The sequence below is a fragment of the Saccoglossus kowalevskii genome, chromosome 6 (genome assembly GCF_978046115.1).
Source record: "Saccoglossus kowalevskii chromosome 6, keSacKowa6.1, whole genome shotgun sequence".
Classification (NCBI taxonomy): Eukaryota; Metazoa; Hemichordata; class Enteropneusta; family Harrimaniidae; genus Saccoglossus; species Saccoglossus kowalevskii.
Genome location: NC_140646.1, coordinates 2,647,724 through 2,667,589, shown reverse-complemented (window position 1 = coordinate 2,667,589; position 19,866 = coordinate 2,647,724). Strand labels below are relative to the sequence as shown.

The following is a 19,866-nucleotide window of genomic DNA, read 5'->3' as shown; positions in this document are numbered from 1 at the left end:
TAATAGACCATTACTACACTGTACTGACAATGACACAGAGTGGATCTATAATAGACCATTACTACATTGCACTGACACAGAGTGGCTCTGTAATAGACCATTACTACACTGTACTAACACTGGCACAGAGTGGATCTATAATAAACCATTACTACACTGTACTGACACTGACACAGAGTGGATCTATAAATAGACCATTACTACACTGTACTGACACAGAGTGGATCTATAATAGACCATTACTACACTGTACTGACACTGGCACAGAGTGGATCTATAATAGACCATAACTACACTGTACTGACACTGGCACAGAGTGGATCTACAATAGACTATTACTTCACTGTACTGACACTGGCACAGTGTGGATCTATAATAGACTATTACTACACTGTACTGACACAGACACTGACACAGGGTGGATCTATAATAGACCATTACTACACTATACTGACACTGACACAGAGTGGATCTATAATAGACCATTACTACACTGTACTGACACTGACACAGAGTGGATCTACAATAGACCATTACTACACTGTACTGACACTGGCACAGAGTGGATCTACAATAGACTATTACTTCACTGTACTGACACTGGCACAGTGTGGATCTATAATAGACTATTACTACACTGTACTGACACAGACACTGACACAGAGTGGATCTATAATAGATCATTACTACACTGTACTGACACTGGCACAGTGTGGATCTATAATAGACCATTACTACACTGTACTGACACTGACACAGAGTGGATCTATAATAGACCATTACTACACTACACTGCACTGACACTGACACAGAGTGGATCTATAATAGACCATTACTACACTGTACTGACACTGACACAGAGTGGATCTATAATAGACCACTACTACACTGTACTGACACTGACACAGAGTGGATCTATAATAGACCATTACTACACTGTACTGACACTGGCACAGTGTGGATCTATAATAGACCATTACTACACTGTACTGACACTGACGCAGAGTGGATCTATAATAGACCATTACTGCACTGTACTGACACTGGCACAGAGTGGATCTATAATAGACCATTACTACACTGTACTGACACTGACACAGAATGCATCTATAGACCATTACTACACTGCACTGACACAGAGTGGCTCTGTAATAGAAAATTACTTCACTGTACTAACACTGGCACAGAGTGGATCTATAGACCATTACTACACTGTACTGACACTGACACAGAGTGGCTCTGTAATAGACCATTACTACACTGTACTAACACTGGCACAGAGTGGATCTATAATAAACCATTACTACACTGCACTGACACAGACACTGACACAGACACAGACACAGACACAGACACAGACACAGACACAGACACAGACACAGACACAGACACAGACACTGACACTGACACAGACACTGACACTGACACAGACACAGACACAGACACTGACACTGACACTGACACTGACACAGAGTGGATCTATAATAGACCATTACTACACTGCACTGACACAGACACAGACGCAGACACAGACACTGACACAGAGTGGATCTATAATAGACCATTACTACACTGTACTGACACTGACACAGAGTGGATCTATAATAGACCATTACTACACTGCACTGACACTGACACAGAGTGGATCTATAATAGACCATTACTACACTATACTGACACTGACACAGAGTGGATCTATAATAGACCATTACCACACTGTACTGACACTGACACAGAGTGGATCTATAATAGACCATTACTACACTACACTGTACTGACACAGAGTGGATCTATAATAGACCATTACTACACTGTACTGACACTGACGCAGAGTAGATCTATAATAGACCATTACTACACTGCACTGACACAGAGTGGCTCTGTAATAGACCATTACTACACTGTACTAACACAGACACTGACACTGACACAGAGTGGATCTATAATAGACCATTACTACACTACACTGTACTGACACTGACACAGAGTGGATCTATAATAGACCATTACTACACTGTACTGACACTGACGCAGAGTAGATCTATAATAGACCATTACTACACTGCACTGACACAGAGTGGCTCTGTAATAGACCATTACTACACTGTACTAACACAGACACTGACACTGACACAGAGTGGATCTATAATAGACCATTACTACACTGTACTGACACTGACACAGAGTGGATCTATAATAGACCATTACTACACTGTACTGACACTGACACAGAGTGGATCTATAATAGACCATTACTACACTGCACTGACACTGACACAGTGTGGATCTATAATAGACCATTACTACACTGTACTGACACTGACACAGAGTGGATCTATAATAGACCATTACTACACTGTACTGACACTGACACAGAGTGGATCTATAATAGACCATTACTACACTGTACTGACACTGACACAGAGTGGATCTATAATAGACCATTACTACACTGCACTGACACTGACACAGTGTGGATCTATAATAGACCATTACTACACTGTACTGACACTGACACAGAGTGGATCTATAATAGACCATTACTACACTGTACTGACACTGACACAGAATGGATCTATAGACCATTACTACACTGTACTGACACTGACACAGAATGGATCTATAGACCATTACTACACTGTACTGACACTGACACAGAGTGGATCTATAATAGACCATTACTACACTGCACTGACACTGACACAGAGTGGATCTATAATAGACCATTACTACACTATACTGACACTGACACAGAGTGGATCTATAATAGACCATTACTACACTGCACTGACACTGACACTGACACAGAGTGGATCTATAATAGACCATTACTACACTGTACTGACATTGACACAGAGTGGATCTATAATAGACCATTACTACACTGCACTGACACTGACACAGAGTGGATCTATAATAGACCATTACTACACTATACTGACACTGACACAGAGTGGATCTATAATAGACCATTACTACACTGCACTGACACTGACACAGAGTGGATCTATAATAGACCATTACTACACTATACTGACACTGACACAGAGTGGATCTATAATAGACCATTACTACACTGCACTGACACTGACACAGAGTGGCTCTGTAATAGACCATTACTACACTGTACTAACACAGACACTGACACAGAGTGGATCTATAATAGACCATTACTACACTGCACTGACACTGACACAGAGTGGATCTATAATAGACCATTACTACACTGTACTGACACTGACACAGAGTGGATCTATAATAGACCATTACTACACTGCACTGACACTGACACAGAATGGATCTATAATAGACCATTACTACACTGTACTGACACTGACACAGAGTGGATCTATAATAGACCATTACTACACTGTACTGACACTGACACAGAGTGGATCTATAATAGACCATTACTACACTGCACTGACACTGACACAGAATGGATCTATAATAGACCATTACTACACTGTACTGACACTGACACAGAGTGGATCTATAATAGACCATTACTACACTGTACTGACACTGACACAGAGTGGATCTATAATAGACCATTACTACACTGTACTGAGACTGACACAGAGTGGATCTATAATAGACCATTACTACACTGCACTGACACTGGCATAGTTAACATACATAGATAATAGATAAGAACAAATACGTACTTGAGGGCGCCAGATGTGAGATTCCATACCAGGATAGTATTGTCTTCACAACCGTTCACTACACATTCCCCTTCTGATGAAATATCAACACAACAAGTATTGGAAACTGGTTTCCATTTCTTGAACAATTGTCCACTTATGAGGTCATAGACAATCACAAAATTTGGTGCAGGATCATCTACTTCCTGTGAAACAACAAACAGACAGCTTCAGTGGTTAGGTAAATCTAATGTCAGCATGTAATTGGCCTAATGGTTGTCAAAAGGAAGGCTAAAATAGCATTTTTCAGCCAAAATATTCACTGAAACAGGAGAATTGGAATATAATATTATAGAATTATAATGAACAAACTGATGCCTTTTCAAGAATACCATGTTTATTGTGACTGACAAAATAGACTGTTATAACCGTAAAAGTGTTGATAAAATACTTTAATGCTCATTTTTTTCAAAAATCACTAGTTCATCGTCTTAAAAACAATCATGCTAGTTTTTCACTGGTTTCCAAATTATTGCCAAAAGATGATACTTAATCATTCAAAAAACAATTCTTCATTGGCAATATTCTAAAATGCACGGATACTGTTGACTGTACCACGCAACATTCTGATTGGTTTATAATTGACTTATGTCAAAGGATGCAGTATCACTTCAACTCATGCAAGAAAAAAAACATTGCAGATATCTTTTTACATTAAGTACGTGCATGTGACCAAAAACATTCACACAAGATGAAACTTTGCTGACAACTTTAAGTTTAATCATAATCATGACAGAGTAAAATTAAACAATAGTAACATTTCAAAAACAGGTTATTTGCATGTGAAATGGTATGATCAGACTGATGTGCATGTATGTTTTCATTGTAATTTGCTCTAATTTGTAGTGACCAACAAAATAAAAACAACACATAGCATATTAAAATGGCCCAGTATTTTTTTTATCATGTGGAAATACTTTTTTTACATTTTTTGGACTGTAAAATGTTATCTGTTTATGACAGCTATATTCAAATATGCCTGATGTCTAAATTAGAATACATATGGTCCATTAAAACAAACAGGCCAACAGTTTTCTTACCTTGATTACAGACACCACATAATTCCCGTCCTTACTAATGGCAGACATCTTGGTTTTAAACTCATGCTGTGCAATCCGGAAATCATGAAGCAGTTTTCTTGCATTCAAATCCCAGACAAGCAATGGGCTTGGTTTCTGTGTTTCGTCACCACATACACATCTTTCTCCATTCTCACTCACAAGCAGACTGTTCAGAAATCGATCCTCCCCAACTTTAAAGGTGGATTCCACCTCGCCACTACTCACGTTGATGATGTTCAAATACATTCGATTACGTGCCAAAGCAACAACATGATCCCGATCTTGAATACCGTAGTATGGCATCTGAAGATTCATGATTCCTTTCAAAGTGGTTTCCAGGGTGCCCGTATCCAAGTTGAAGATTTTTAACGCTCTGTTGCACAGAATAACACATCTATGATCATCTATCATTCGTACATCTCTTGGCATATCTATCCCGGTTAGTGTTCGCACAGTTGTTTGATTCTCTATATTCCAAACTTTCACCTCACCTTTCAAGGTTGCTATGGAAACCATGTGAGTCATGTCTCCTTTGATGCGGTAGAATCCATTGAGGATCTTGTTTGCATCCTTTCTGGTATCCAAGGTGACTTCATCCACTTCATCATCATCACCTTCATCTAACTGCACCAAGCAGTCTCCAGAGGGCAGGAAATTTGTTATCGGTGGATTTTGAGCTTGATTCACAATTTGGGACAACTTAGGATACAGGGAGGCATCTTTTCCATCCAAGTAACTGCGGAGCCGAGTGTGAATCTGGGAAAAAACTTGGTTGCCATCGCAGTATAGAGCATACGCAGATAACTGAACAACTTTCTGGAACATTTCCAAGTCAGTATTGTCAGGTTCGGCTGTCCTAGCTAGCGCAATGTCATCAAGAAGTTGAAACACATCAGATCCATCTAGTTTACTACAAACCCAGGAAATATCCCAGATATAATTTTTCATGAATTTGCTATCTCCGCTATGAAAGACATGAAAAGGAAGCTCCTCAAGCTTCCTTGTATTGTACACTTTGTCAAACTTGAGTGGTTGAGGCTGTACATGACGATCCATGCTCACTTCAACTCCTTTCCCTCTGGGACATGGCTTCTTGTCCCCAGCCCATTTCCCTTGGAAATAATTAGCTAAAAATTGGTGTACTTTCTTTTTCTGAGACTCTGAAGCAAGATAGCGTTGCATGACAGCATCTCGGATAACCCTATGTGACCAAGTTCTTAACAAATGCCCATTAACAAGATGCTCATTTAGAAAAGGAGCCAGCTCCTTTCGCAGTTTGGTCCATATAATTGCAGGTGCTCGTCGAATGGACAATTGTCGATGGGTGCAATACTCATCCAAAACTGTTTCATCACAGGATATCAAATCAAGCATTTCTGAATCTGAAAGACCATGTTTAGATGCTGTTAGATAACTCAACATATTCTGCACAGCATTCACACCCTGACATTTCTCTAAAAGTGTGAGGAAGGAGTTGATTTGATCTTTGATGTTGTTGCTAAGCACTGTCTCATTGCTGATGTTGTAACTATGCCAACGGGATGCCATGTGACTGGCTAGCTGCACATACAGTGGTAGGGGGCAATTGTTTATAGCATCCTGAAGAACTTTAGATTGACCATCGGACAACTTTCTTGTTTTTGATTTCAGTATATTTTGTGATAATCCACCGACTTCGGATGAAGTCATCTTTGGTACTTCTAGAAAACATGAAGGTTGGTTCAGGTGTGACTGCACAAGAAAAGAAAAATAATATATTTCAGATAACCTTAAAGACATGGTATTCTGGAATTCAGTTATGATGTTTTGAGACCCAAATATATTTATGCAAACATTATCGAAATTGTAATTCTTTAAAATGGCATTTATATCAGGTGTGGTTTTAGAAGATTAATGATAAAGGGGGGGGGGAAGATAAGCTTTAAGTGGTTCCCTTCAAATCATGTCAGCTGACTTCTCAATAAATAATATGTAATCAAATATAACAGGGAGCTGCCCTCTATGTTATCCAAAATAAAATATGGCAACTTTCTTAGTTCTTGGGGAAGGTTAGTCAAATAGTCATTTCTCAAAAAATAACTACATCATATAACTGCTTGATACATGTTAATAAAATATTTCTGCACAAAAATCTTTATCAAAATTGAATAAAAAAAATAAAATACGAAAAAATTAATCATACTCCCCTCCCCACATGAACAAATACACAGTACCTTAAGAGAGGAAAAGCCGGGAAAGTTGTCACTAGAAGTAGACAATATCATTTTGACATGGGGAGGTAAGGTTGGTGGAATCCAATCAGACTCATCATAGTCTCCCCTCACAAGTTCATCAATACCATCAATAATGATCACCAGAGGGCGCTTTGCCTGCACTTTTTTCAAAAGCAGTGGCAACTCTTTTCTAATTCTGCCAACTCCCTAGAGAGAAAGGAAAATATTCAACATGTTGGCATGAAAGAAAACAAAAAAGCTAAACTTGTCGATGAGTTAATTGAAGGGTGTTCATTAATTTTTTTGAATAAGAAAGACGTAAAACCCTGAGAAGTGAGACAAAGTTGTGACATGCTCTCGTACATACATGTATCACAGCATATATTGACGTAGGTACACATTGCATCATATATTGACGTAGGTACACAGTGCACCATATATTGACGTAGGTACACAGTGCACCATATATTGACGTAGGTACACATTGCACCATATATTGACGTAGGTACACATTGCATCATATATTGACATAGGTATACATTGCACCACATAATGACGTAAGTACTGACGTAGGTACACATTGCATCATATATAGACGTAGGTACACATTGCATCATATATTGACGTAGGTACACATTGCACCACATATTGACGTAGGTACACATTGCACCACATATTGACGTAGGTACACATTGCACCACATACTGACGTAGGTACACATTGCATCACATACTGACGTAGGTACACATTGCATCATATATTGACGTAGGTACACATTGCATCATATATTGACGTAGGTACACATTGCATCATATATTGACGTAGGTACACATTGCATCATATATTGACATAGGTACACATTGCACCATATATTGACGTAGGTACACAGTGCACCATATATTGACGTAGGTACACAGTGCACCATATATTGACGTAGGTACACATTGCATCATATATTGACGTAGGTACACATTGCATAATATATTGACGTAAGTACACATTGCATCATATATTGACGTAGGTACACATTGCATCATATATGGACATAGGTACACATTGCACCACATATTGACATAGGTACACATTGCACCACATATTGACATAGGTACACATTGCACCACATATTGACGTAGGTACACATTGCATCATATATTGACGTAGGTACACATTGCACCATATATTGACATAGGTACACATTGCACCATATATTGACGTAGGTACACATTGCATCATATATTGACATAGGTACACATTGCATCATATATTGACGTAGGTACACATTGCATCATATATTGACGTAGGTACACATTGCATCATATATTGACGTAGGTACACATTGCATCATATATAGACGTAGGTACACATTGCATCATATATTGACGTAGGTACACATTGCACCACATACTGACGTAGGTACACATTGCATCATATATAGACGTAGGTACACATTGCATCATATATTGACGTAGGTACACATTGCACCACATACTGACGAAGGTACACATTGCATCATATATTGACGTAGGTACACATTGCATCATATATTGACGTAGGTACACATTGCACCATATATTGACGTAGGTACACATTGCACCATATATTGACGTAGGTACACATTGCATCATATATTGACATAGGTACACATTGCACCACATATTGACGTAAGTACTGACGTAGGTACACATTGCATCATATATAGACGTAGGTACACATTGCATCATATATTGATGTAGGTACACATTGCACCACATACTGACGTAGGTACATATTGCATCATATATTGACGTAGGTACACATTGCATCATATATTGACGTAGGTACACATTGCATCATATATTGACGTAGGTACACATTGCATCATATATTGACGTAGGTACACATTGCACCATATATTGACGTAGGTACACATTGCACCATATATTGACGTAGGTACACATTGCATCATATATTGACGTAGGTACACATTGCACCATATATTGACGTAGGTACACATTGCACCATATATTGATGTAGGTACACATTGCATCATATATTGACATAGGTACACATTGCACCACATATTGACGTAAGTACTGACGTAGGTACACATTGCATCATATATAGACGTAGGTACACATTGCAACATATATTGATGTAGGTACACATTGCACCACATACTGACGTAGGTACACATTGCATCATATATTGACGTAGGTACACATTGCATCATATATTGACGTAGGTACACATTGCATCATATATTGACGTAGGTACACATTGCATCATATATTGACGTAGGTACACATTGCACCATATATTGACGTAGGTACACATTGCACCATATATTGACATAGGTACACATTGCATAATATATTGACGTAAGTACACATTGCATCATATATTGACGTAGGTACACATTGCATCATATATGGACATAGGTACACATTGCACCATATATTGACGTAGGTACACATTGCACCACATATTGACATAGGTACACATTGCATCATATATTGACATAGGTACACATTCCATCATATATTGACGTAGGTACACATTGCATCATATATTGACGTAGGTACACATTGCATCATATATTGACGTAGGTACACATTGCACCATATATTGACCTAGGTACACATTGCATCATATATTGACATAGGTACACATTGCACCACATATTGACGTAAGTACTGACGTAGGTACACATTGCATCATATATAGACGTAGGTACACATTGCATCATATATTGACGTAGGTACACATTGCACCATATATTGACCTAGGTACACATTGCATCATATATTGACATAGGTACACATTGCACCACATATTGACGTAAGTACTGACGTAGGTACACATTGCATCATATATTGACGTAGGTACACATTGCACCACATACTGACGTAGGTACACATTACATCATATATAGACGTAGGTACACATTGCATCATATATTGACGTAGGTACACATTGCATCATATATGGACATAGGTACACATTGCATCATATATTGACGTAGGTACACATTGCATCATATATAGACATAGGTACACATTGCATCATATATTGACGTAGGTACACATTGCACCACATATTGACGTAGGTACACATTGCATCATATATTGACGTAGGTACACATTGCATCATATATTGACGTAGGTACACATTGCATCATATATTGACGAAGGTACACATTGCATCATATATTGACGTAGATACACATTGCATCATATATTGACGTAGGTACATGCACATTGCACCACATACTGACATAGGTACACATTGCATCATATATTGACGTAGGTACACATTGCATTATATATTGACGTAGGTACACATTGCATCATATATTGACGTAGGTACACATTGCATCATATATTGACGTAGGTACACATTGCATCATATATGGACATAGGTACACATTGCATCATATATTGACGTAGGTACACATTGCATCATATATTGACGTAGGTACACATTGCATCATATATTGACGTAGGTACACATTGCATCATATATTGACGTAGGTACACATTGCATCATATATTGACGTAGGCACACATTGCATCATATATTGACGTAGGTACACATTGCATCATATATTGACGTAGGTACACATTGCACCACATATTGACGTAGGTACACATTGCATCATATATAGACATAGGTACACATTGCATCATATATTGACGTAGGTACACATTGCACCACATATTGACGTAGGTACACATTGCATCATATATTGACGTAGGTACACATTGCATCATATATTGACGTAGGTACACATTGCATCATATATTGACGAAGGTACACATTGCATCATATATTGACGTAGGTACACATTGCATCATATATTGACGTAGGTACATGCACATTGCACCACATACTGACATAGGTACACATTGCATCATATATTGACGTAGGTACACATTGCATTATATATTGACGTAGGTACACATTGCATCATATATTGACGTAAGTACACATTGCATCATATATTGACGTAGGTACACATTGCATCATATATGGACATAGGTACACATTGCATCATATATTGACGTAGGTACACATTGCATCATATATTGACGTAGGTACACATTGCATCATATATTGACGTAGGTACACATTGCATCATATATTGACGTAGGTACACATTGCATCATATATTGACGTAGGTACACATTGCATCATATATGAATTATGAAGTAGATGAATTACATCATTTACTAGAATGTAAACTGTACACAGAACACAGAGATGACATATATAATATCCTTAAAGAAATTAACAGTGATTACCAAAACTTAAACAAAAAAGAACAATTTAAACTTGTACTACAGTCACCAAATACAAAGCATCTTATCACTCTCTGCAAATATTTAGTTAAATCTAAACAAGACTAATTCTTTTATTTTGTCATGTTCTTCTATATTTTTTACATATTCTATGCTACATACAGTGATACTTACATATCACAGTATTTTAATATTTCTTATATTATTAATATTTGTCTGTAGTTTTCTTGTCGTTCACTAATGTTGAATTCTTTTTAAATCAATTTTTATATTTCATGTACTTTTATTATTTACTTTATTAATCTGAAAACCTAAAAGGAAATGTTAACTCTTTCTTTACGGTATTAATAAAGCATTATTCTATTCTATTCTATTCTATATTGACGTAGGTACACATTGCATCATATATTGACGTAGGTACACATTGCATCATATATTGACGTAGGTACACATTGCATCATATATTGACGTAGGTACACATTGCATCATATATAGACGTAGGTACACATTGCATCATATATTGACGTAGGTACACATTGCATCATATATTGACGTAGGTACACATTGCACCATATATTGACGTAGGTACACATTGCACCATATATTGACGTAGGTACACATTGCATCATATATTGACGTAGGTACACATTGCACCATATATTGACGTAGGTACACATTGCACCATATATTGATGTAGGTACACATTGCATCATATATTGACATAGGTACACATTGCACCACATATTGACGTAAGTACTGACGTAGGTACACATTGCATCATATATAGACGTAGGTACACATTGCAACATATATTGATGTAGGTACACATTGCACCACATACTGACGTAGGTACACATTGCATCATATATTGACGTAGGTACACATTGCATCATATATTGACGTAGGTACACATTGCATCATATATTGACGTAGGTACACATTGCATCATATATTGACGTAGGTACACATTGCACCATATATTGACGTAGGTACACATTGCACCATATATTGACATAGGTACACATTGCATAATATATTGACGTAAGTACACATTGCATCATATATTGACGTAGGTACACATTGCATCATATATGGACATAGGTACACATTGCACCATATATTGACGTAGGTACACATTGCACCACATATTGACATAGGTACACATTGCATCATATATTGACATAGGTACACATTCCATCATATATTGACGTAGGTACACATTGCATCATATATTGACGTAGGTACACATTGCATCATATATTGACGTAGGTACACATTGCATAATATATTGACATAGGTACACATTGCACCACATATTGACGTAAGTACTGACGTAGGTACACATTGCATCATATATAGACGTAGGTACACATTGCATCATATATTGACGTAGGTACACATTGCACCATATATTGACCTAGGTACACATTGCATCATATATTGACATAGGTACACATTGCACCACATATTGACGTAAGTACTGACGTAGGTACACATTGCATCATATATTGACGTAGGTACACATTGCACCACATACTGACGTAGGTACACATTACATCATATATAAACGTAGGTACACATTGCATCATATATTGACGTAGGTACACATTGCATCATATATGGACATAGGTACACATTGCATCATATATTGACGTAGGTACACATTGCATCATATATAGACATAGGTACACATTGCATCATATATTGACGTAGGTACACATTGCACCACATATTGACGTAGGTACACATTGCATCATATATTGACGTAGGTACACATTGCATCATATATTGACGTAGGTACACATTGCATCATATATTGACGAAGGTACACATTGCATCATATATTGACGTAGATACACATTGCATCATATATTGACGTAGGTACATGCACATTGCACCACATACTGACATAGGTACACATTGCATCATATATTGACGTAGGTACACATTGCATTATATATTGACGTAGGTACACATTGCATCATATATTGACGTAGGTACACATTGCATCATATATTGACGTAGGTACACATTGCATCATATATGGACATAGGTACACATTGCATCATATATTGACGTAGGTACACATTGCATCATATATTGACGTAGGTACACATTGCATCATATATTGACGTAGGTACACATTGCATCATATATTGACGTAGGTACACATTGCATCATATATTGACGTAGGCACACATTGCATCATATATTGACGTAGGTACACATTGCATCATATATTGACGTAGGTACACATTGCATAATATATTGACGTAGGTACACATTGCATCATATATTGACATAGGTACACATTGCACCACATATTAACGTAGGTACACATTGCATCATATATTGACGTAGGTACACATTGCATCATATATTGACGTAGGTACACATTGCACCATATATTGACGTAAGTACTGACGTAGGTACACATTGCATCATATATAGACGTAGGTACACATTGCATCATATATTGACGTAGGTACACATTGCACCATATATTGACCTAGGTACACATTGCATCATATATTGACATAGGTACACATTGCACCACATATTGACGTAAGTACTGACGTAGGTACACATTGCATCATATATTGACGTAGGTACACATTGCACCACATACTGACGTAGGTACACATTGCATCATATATAGACGTAGGTACACATTGCATCATATATTGACGTAGGTACACATTGCACCACATACTGACGTAGGTACACATTGCACCACATACTGACGTAGGTACACATTGCATCATATATGGACATAGGTACACATTGCATCATATATTGACGTAGGTACACATTGCATCATATATAGACATAGGTACACATTGCATCATATATTGACGTAGGTACACATTGCACCACATATTGACGTAGGTACACATTGCATCATATATTGACGTAGGTACACATTGCATCATATATTGACGAAGGTACACATTGCATCATATATTGACGTAGGTACACATTGCATCATATATTGACGTAGGTACATGCACATTGCACCACATACTGACATAGGTACACATTGCATCATATATTGACGTAGGTACACATTGCATTATATATTGACGTAGGTACACATTGCATCATATATTGACGTAGGTACACATTGCATCATATATTGACGTAGGTACACATTGCATCATATATGGACATAGGTACACATTGCATCATATATTGACGTAGGTACACATTGCATCATATATTGACGTAGGTACACATTGCATCATATATTGACGTAGGTACACATTGCATCATATATTGACGTAGGTACACATTGCATCATATATTGACGTAGGTACACATTGCATCATATATTGACGTAGGTACACATTGCATCATATATTGACGTAGGTACATGCACATTGCACCACATACTGACGTAGGTACACATTGCATCATATATTGACGTAGGTACACATTGCATCATATATTGACGTAGGTACACATTGCATCATATATTGACGTAGGTACACATTGCATCATATATTGACGTAGGTACACATTGCATCATATATTGACGTAGGTACACATTGCACCATATATTGACGTAAGTACACATTGCATCATATATTGACGTAGGTACACATTGCACCACATATGGACGTAAGTACACATTGCACCACATATCAACGTAAGTACACATTACATCATATATTGACATAGGTACACATTGCATCATATATTGACATAGGTACACATTGCATCATATATGAATTATGAAGTAGATGAATTACATCATTTACTAGAATGTAAACTGTACACAGAACACAGAGATGACATATATAATATCCTTAAAGAAATTAACAGTGATTACCAAAACTTAAACAAAAAAGAACAATTTAAACTTGTACTACAGTCACCAAATACAAAGCATCTTATCACTCTCTGCAAATATTTAGTTAAATCTAAACAAGACTAATTCTTTTATTTTGTCATGTTCTTCTATATTTTTTACATATTCTATGCTACATACAGTGATACTTACATATCACAGTATTTTAATATTTCTTATATTATTAATATTTGTCTGTAGTTTTCTTGTCGTTCACTAATGTTGAATTCTTTTTAAATCAATTTTTATATTTCATGTACTTTTATTATTTACTTTATTAATCTGAAAACCTAAAAGGAAATGTTAACTCTTTCTTTACGGTATTAATAAAGCATTATTCTATTCTATTCTATTCTATATTGACGTAGGTACACATTGCATCATATATTGACGTAGGTACACATTGCATCATATATTGACGTAGGTACACATTGCATCATATATTGACGTAGGTACACATTGCATCATATATTGACGTAGGTACACATTGCATCATATATAGACGTAGGTACACATTGCATCATATATTGACGTAGGTACACATTGCACCACATATTGACGTAGGTACACATTGCACCATATATTGACGTAGGTACACATTGCATCATATATTGACGTAGGTACACATTGCATAATATATTGACGTAGGTACACATTGCACCATATATTGACGTAGGTACACATTGCACGACATATTGACGTAAGTACACATTGCACCATATATTGACGTAGGTACACATTGCATCACATATTGACGTAGGTACACATTGCATCATATATTGACGTAGGTACACATTGCATCATATATTGACGTAGGTACATGCACATTGCACCACATACTGACGTAGGTACACATTGCATCACATATAGACATAGGTACACATTGCATCATATATTGACATAGGTAAACATTGCACCACATACTGACGTAGGTACACATTGCATCATATATTGACGTAGGTACACATTGCATCATATATTGACGTAGGTACACATTGCATCATATATTGATGTAGGTACACATTGCACCATATATTGACGTAAGTACACATTGCATCATATAGTGACGTAGGTACACATTGCATAATATATTGACGTAAGTACACATTGCACCACATATCGACGTAGGTACACATTACATCATATATCGACGTAGGTACACATTGCATCATATATTGACATAGGTACACATTGCATAATATATTGACGTAGGTGCACATTGCATCATATATTGACGTAGGTACACATTGCATCATATATTGACGTAGGTACACATTGCATCATATATTGACGTAGGTACATGCACATTGCACCACATACTGACGTAGGTACACATTGCATCATATATTGACGTAGGTACACATTGCACCACATACTGACGTAGGTACACATTGCATCATATATTGACGTAGGTACACATTGCATCATATATTGACGTAGGTACACATTGCATCATATATTGACGTAGGTACACATTGCATCATATATTGACGTTGGTACACATTGCACCATATATTGACGTAGGTACACATTGCATAATATATTGACAAAGGTACACATTGCATAATATATGGACATAGGTACACATTGCACCACATATGGACATAGGTACACATTGCATAATATATGGACGTAGGTACACATTGCATAATATATGGACGTAGGTACACATTGCACCATATATTGACGTAGGTACACATTGCACCATATATTGACGTAGGTACACATTGCATCATATATTGACGTAGGTACACATTGCATCATATATTGACGTAGGTACACATTGCATCATATATTGACGTAGGTACACATTGCATCATATATTGACGTAGGTACATGCACATTGCACCACATACTGACGTAGGTACACATTGCATCACATATAGACATAGGTACACATTGCATCATATATTGACGTAGGTACACATTGCACCACATACTGACGTAGGTACACATTGCATCATATATAGACATAGGTACACATTGCATCATATATTGACGTAGGTACATGCACATTGCACCACATACTGACGTAGGTACACATTGCATCACATATAGACATAGGTACACATTGCATCATATATTGACGTAGGTACACATTGCACCACATACTGACGTAGGTACACATTGCATCATATATTGACGTAGGTACACATTGCATCATATATTGACGTAGGTACACATTGCATCATATATTGATGTAGGTACACATTGCACCATATATTGACGTAAGTACACATTGCATCATATATTGACGTAGGTACACATTGCATAATATATTGACGTAAGTACACATTGCACCACATATTGACGTAGGTACACATTACATCATATATCGACATAGGTACACATTGCACCATATATTGACGTAGGTACACATTGCATCATATATTGACGTAGGTACACATTGCATAATATATTGACGTAGGTACACATTTCACCATATATTGACGTAGGTACACATTGCATCATATATTGACGTAGGTACACATTACATCATATATTGACGTAGGTACACATTGCATCATATATTGACGTAGGTACACATTGCATCATATATTGACGTAGGTACATGCACATTGCACCACATACTGACGTAGGTACACATTGCATCATATATTGACGTAGGTACACATTGCACCACATACTGACGTAGGTACACATTGCATCATATATTGACATAGGTACACATTGCATCATATATTGACGTAGGTACACATTGCATCATATATTGACGTAGGTACACATTGCACCATATATTGACGTAGGTACACATTGCACCATATATTGACGTAGGTACACATTGCACCATATATTGACGTAGGTACACATTGCATAATATATTGACGTAGGTACACATTGCATAATATATTGACATAGGTACACATTGCACCATATATTGACGTAAGTACACATTGCATAATATATTGACATAGGTACACATTGCACCACATATTGACATAGGTATACATTGCACCACATATTGACATAGGTACACATTGCATCATATATTGACGTAGGTACACATTGCATCATATATTGACGTAAAACACAGAGCATCATATATTGACGTAAGTACACATTGCATCATATAGTGACGTAGGTACACATTGCATAATATATTGACGTAAGTACACATTGCACGACATATTGACGTAGGTACACATTGCACCATATATTGACGTAGGTACACATTGCATCACATATTGACGTAGGTACACATTGCACCATATATTGACATAGGTACACATTGCATAATATATTGACAAAGGTACACATTGCATAATATATGGACATAGGTACACATTGCACCACATATTGACATAGGTACACATTGCATAATATATGGACGTAGGTACACATTGCACCATATATTGACGTAAGTACACATTGCATCATATATTGACGTAAGTACACATTGCATCATATATTGACGTAGGTACACATTGCATAATATATTGACGTAAGTACACATTGCACCACATATCGACGTAGGTACACATTACATCATATATCGACGTAGGTACACATTGCATCATATATTGACATAGGTACACATTGCATCATATATTGACGTAGGTACACATTGCATAATATATTGACGTAGGTGCACATTGCACCATATATTGACGTAGGTACACATTGCATCATATATTGACGAAGGTACACATTGCATCATATATTGACGAAGGTACACATTGCATCATATATTGACGTAGGTACACATTGCATCATATATTGACGTAGGTACACATTGCATCATATATTGACGTAGGTACATGCACATTGCACCACATACTGACGTAGGTACACATTGCACCACATACTGACGTAGGTACACATTGCATCATATATTGACGTAGGTACACATTGCATCATATATGGACATAGGTACACATTGCATCATATATTGACGTAGGTACACATTGCATCATATATTGACGTAGGTACACATTGCATCATATATTGACGTAGGTACACATTGCATCATATATTGACGTAGGTACACATTGCATCATATATTGACGTAGGTACACATTGCATCATATATTGACGTAGGTACACATTGCATCATATATTGACGTAGGTACACATTGCACCATATATTGACATAGGTACACATTGCATAATATATTGACAAAGGTACACATTGCATAATATATGGACATAGGTACACATTGCACCACATATTGACATAGGTACACATTGCATAATATATGGACGTAGGTACACATTGCACCACATATTGACGCAGGTACACATTGCACCATATATTGACGTAGGTACACATTACATCATATATTGACGTAGGTACACATTGCATCATATATTGACGTAGGTACACATTGCACCATATATTGACGTAGGTACACATTGCATCATATATTGACATAGGTACACATTGCATCATATATTGACGTAGGTACACATTGCATCATATATTGACGTAGGTACATGCACATTGCACCACATACTGACGTAGGTACACATTGCATCATATATAGACGTAGGTACACATTGCATCATATATTGACGTAGGTACACATTGCACCATATATTGACGTAGGTACACATTGCATCATATATTGACATAGGTACACATTGCATCATATATTGACGTAGGTACACATTGCATAATATATTGACGTAGGTACACATTGCATAATATATTGACGTAGGTACACATTGCATAATATATTGACGTAGGTACACATTGCATAATATATTGACGTAAGTACACATTGCACCGCATATTGA

General features: G+C 36.9%; 1 protein-coding gene across 1 annotated transcript in view; it reads right to left on the bottom strand.

Annotated features, from left to right (window-relative positions):
* The window catches only part of LOC100373947 (NACHT domain- and WD repeat-containing protein 1-like), a 92,415-nt gene that overhangs the window by 19,295 nt on the left and 53,254 nt on the right, over positions 1 to 19,866 (bottom strand). Inside the window, exons 7-9 of the mRNA XM_085499949.1 lie at positions 6,982 to 7,188; positions 4,748 to 6,499; positions 3,669 to 3,853 (exon numbers count right to left, since the gene is read on the bottom strand). Of these exons, the coding sequence (XP_085356075.1) occupies positions 3,669 to 3,853; positions 4,748 to 6,499; positions 6,982 to 7,188 (2,144 nt within the window). The remainder of the gene's footprint in view (positions 1 to 3,668; positions 3,854 to 4,747; positions 6,500 to 6,981; positions 7,189 to 19,866) is intronic.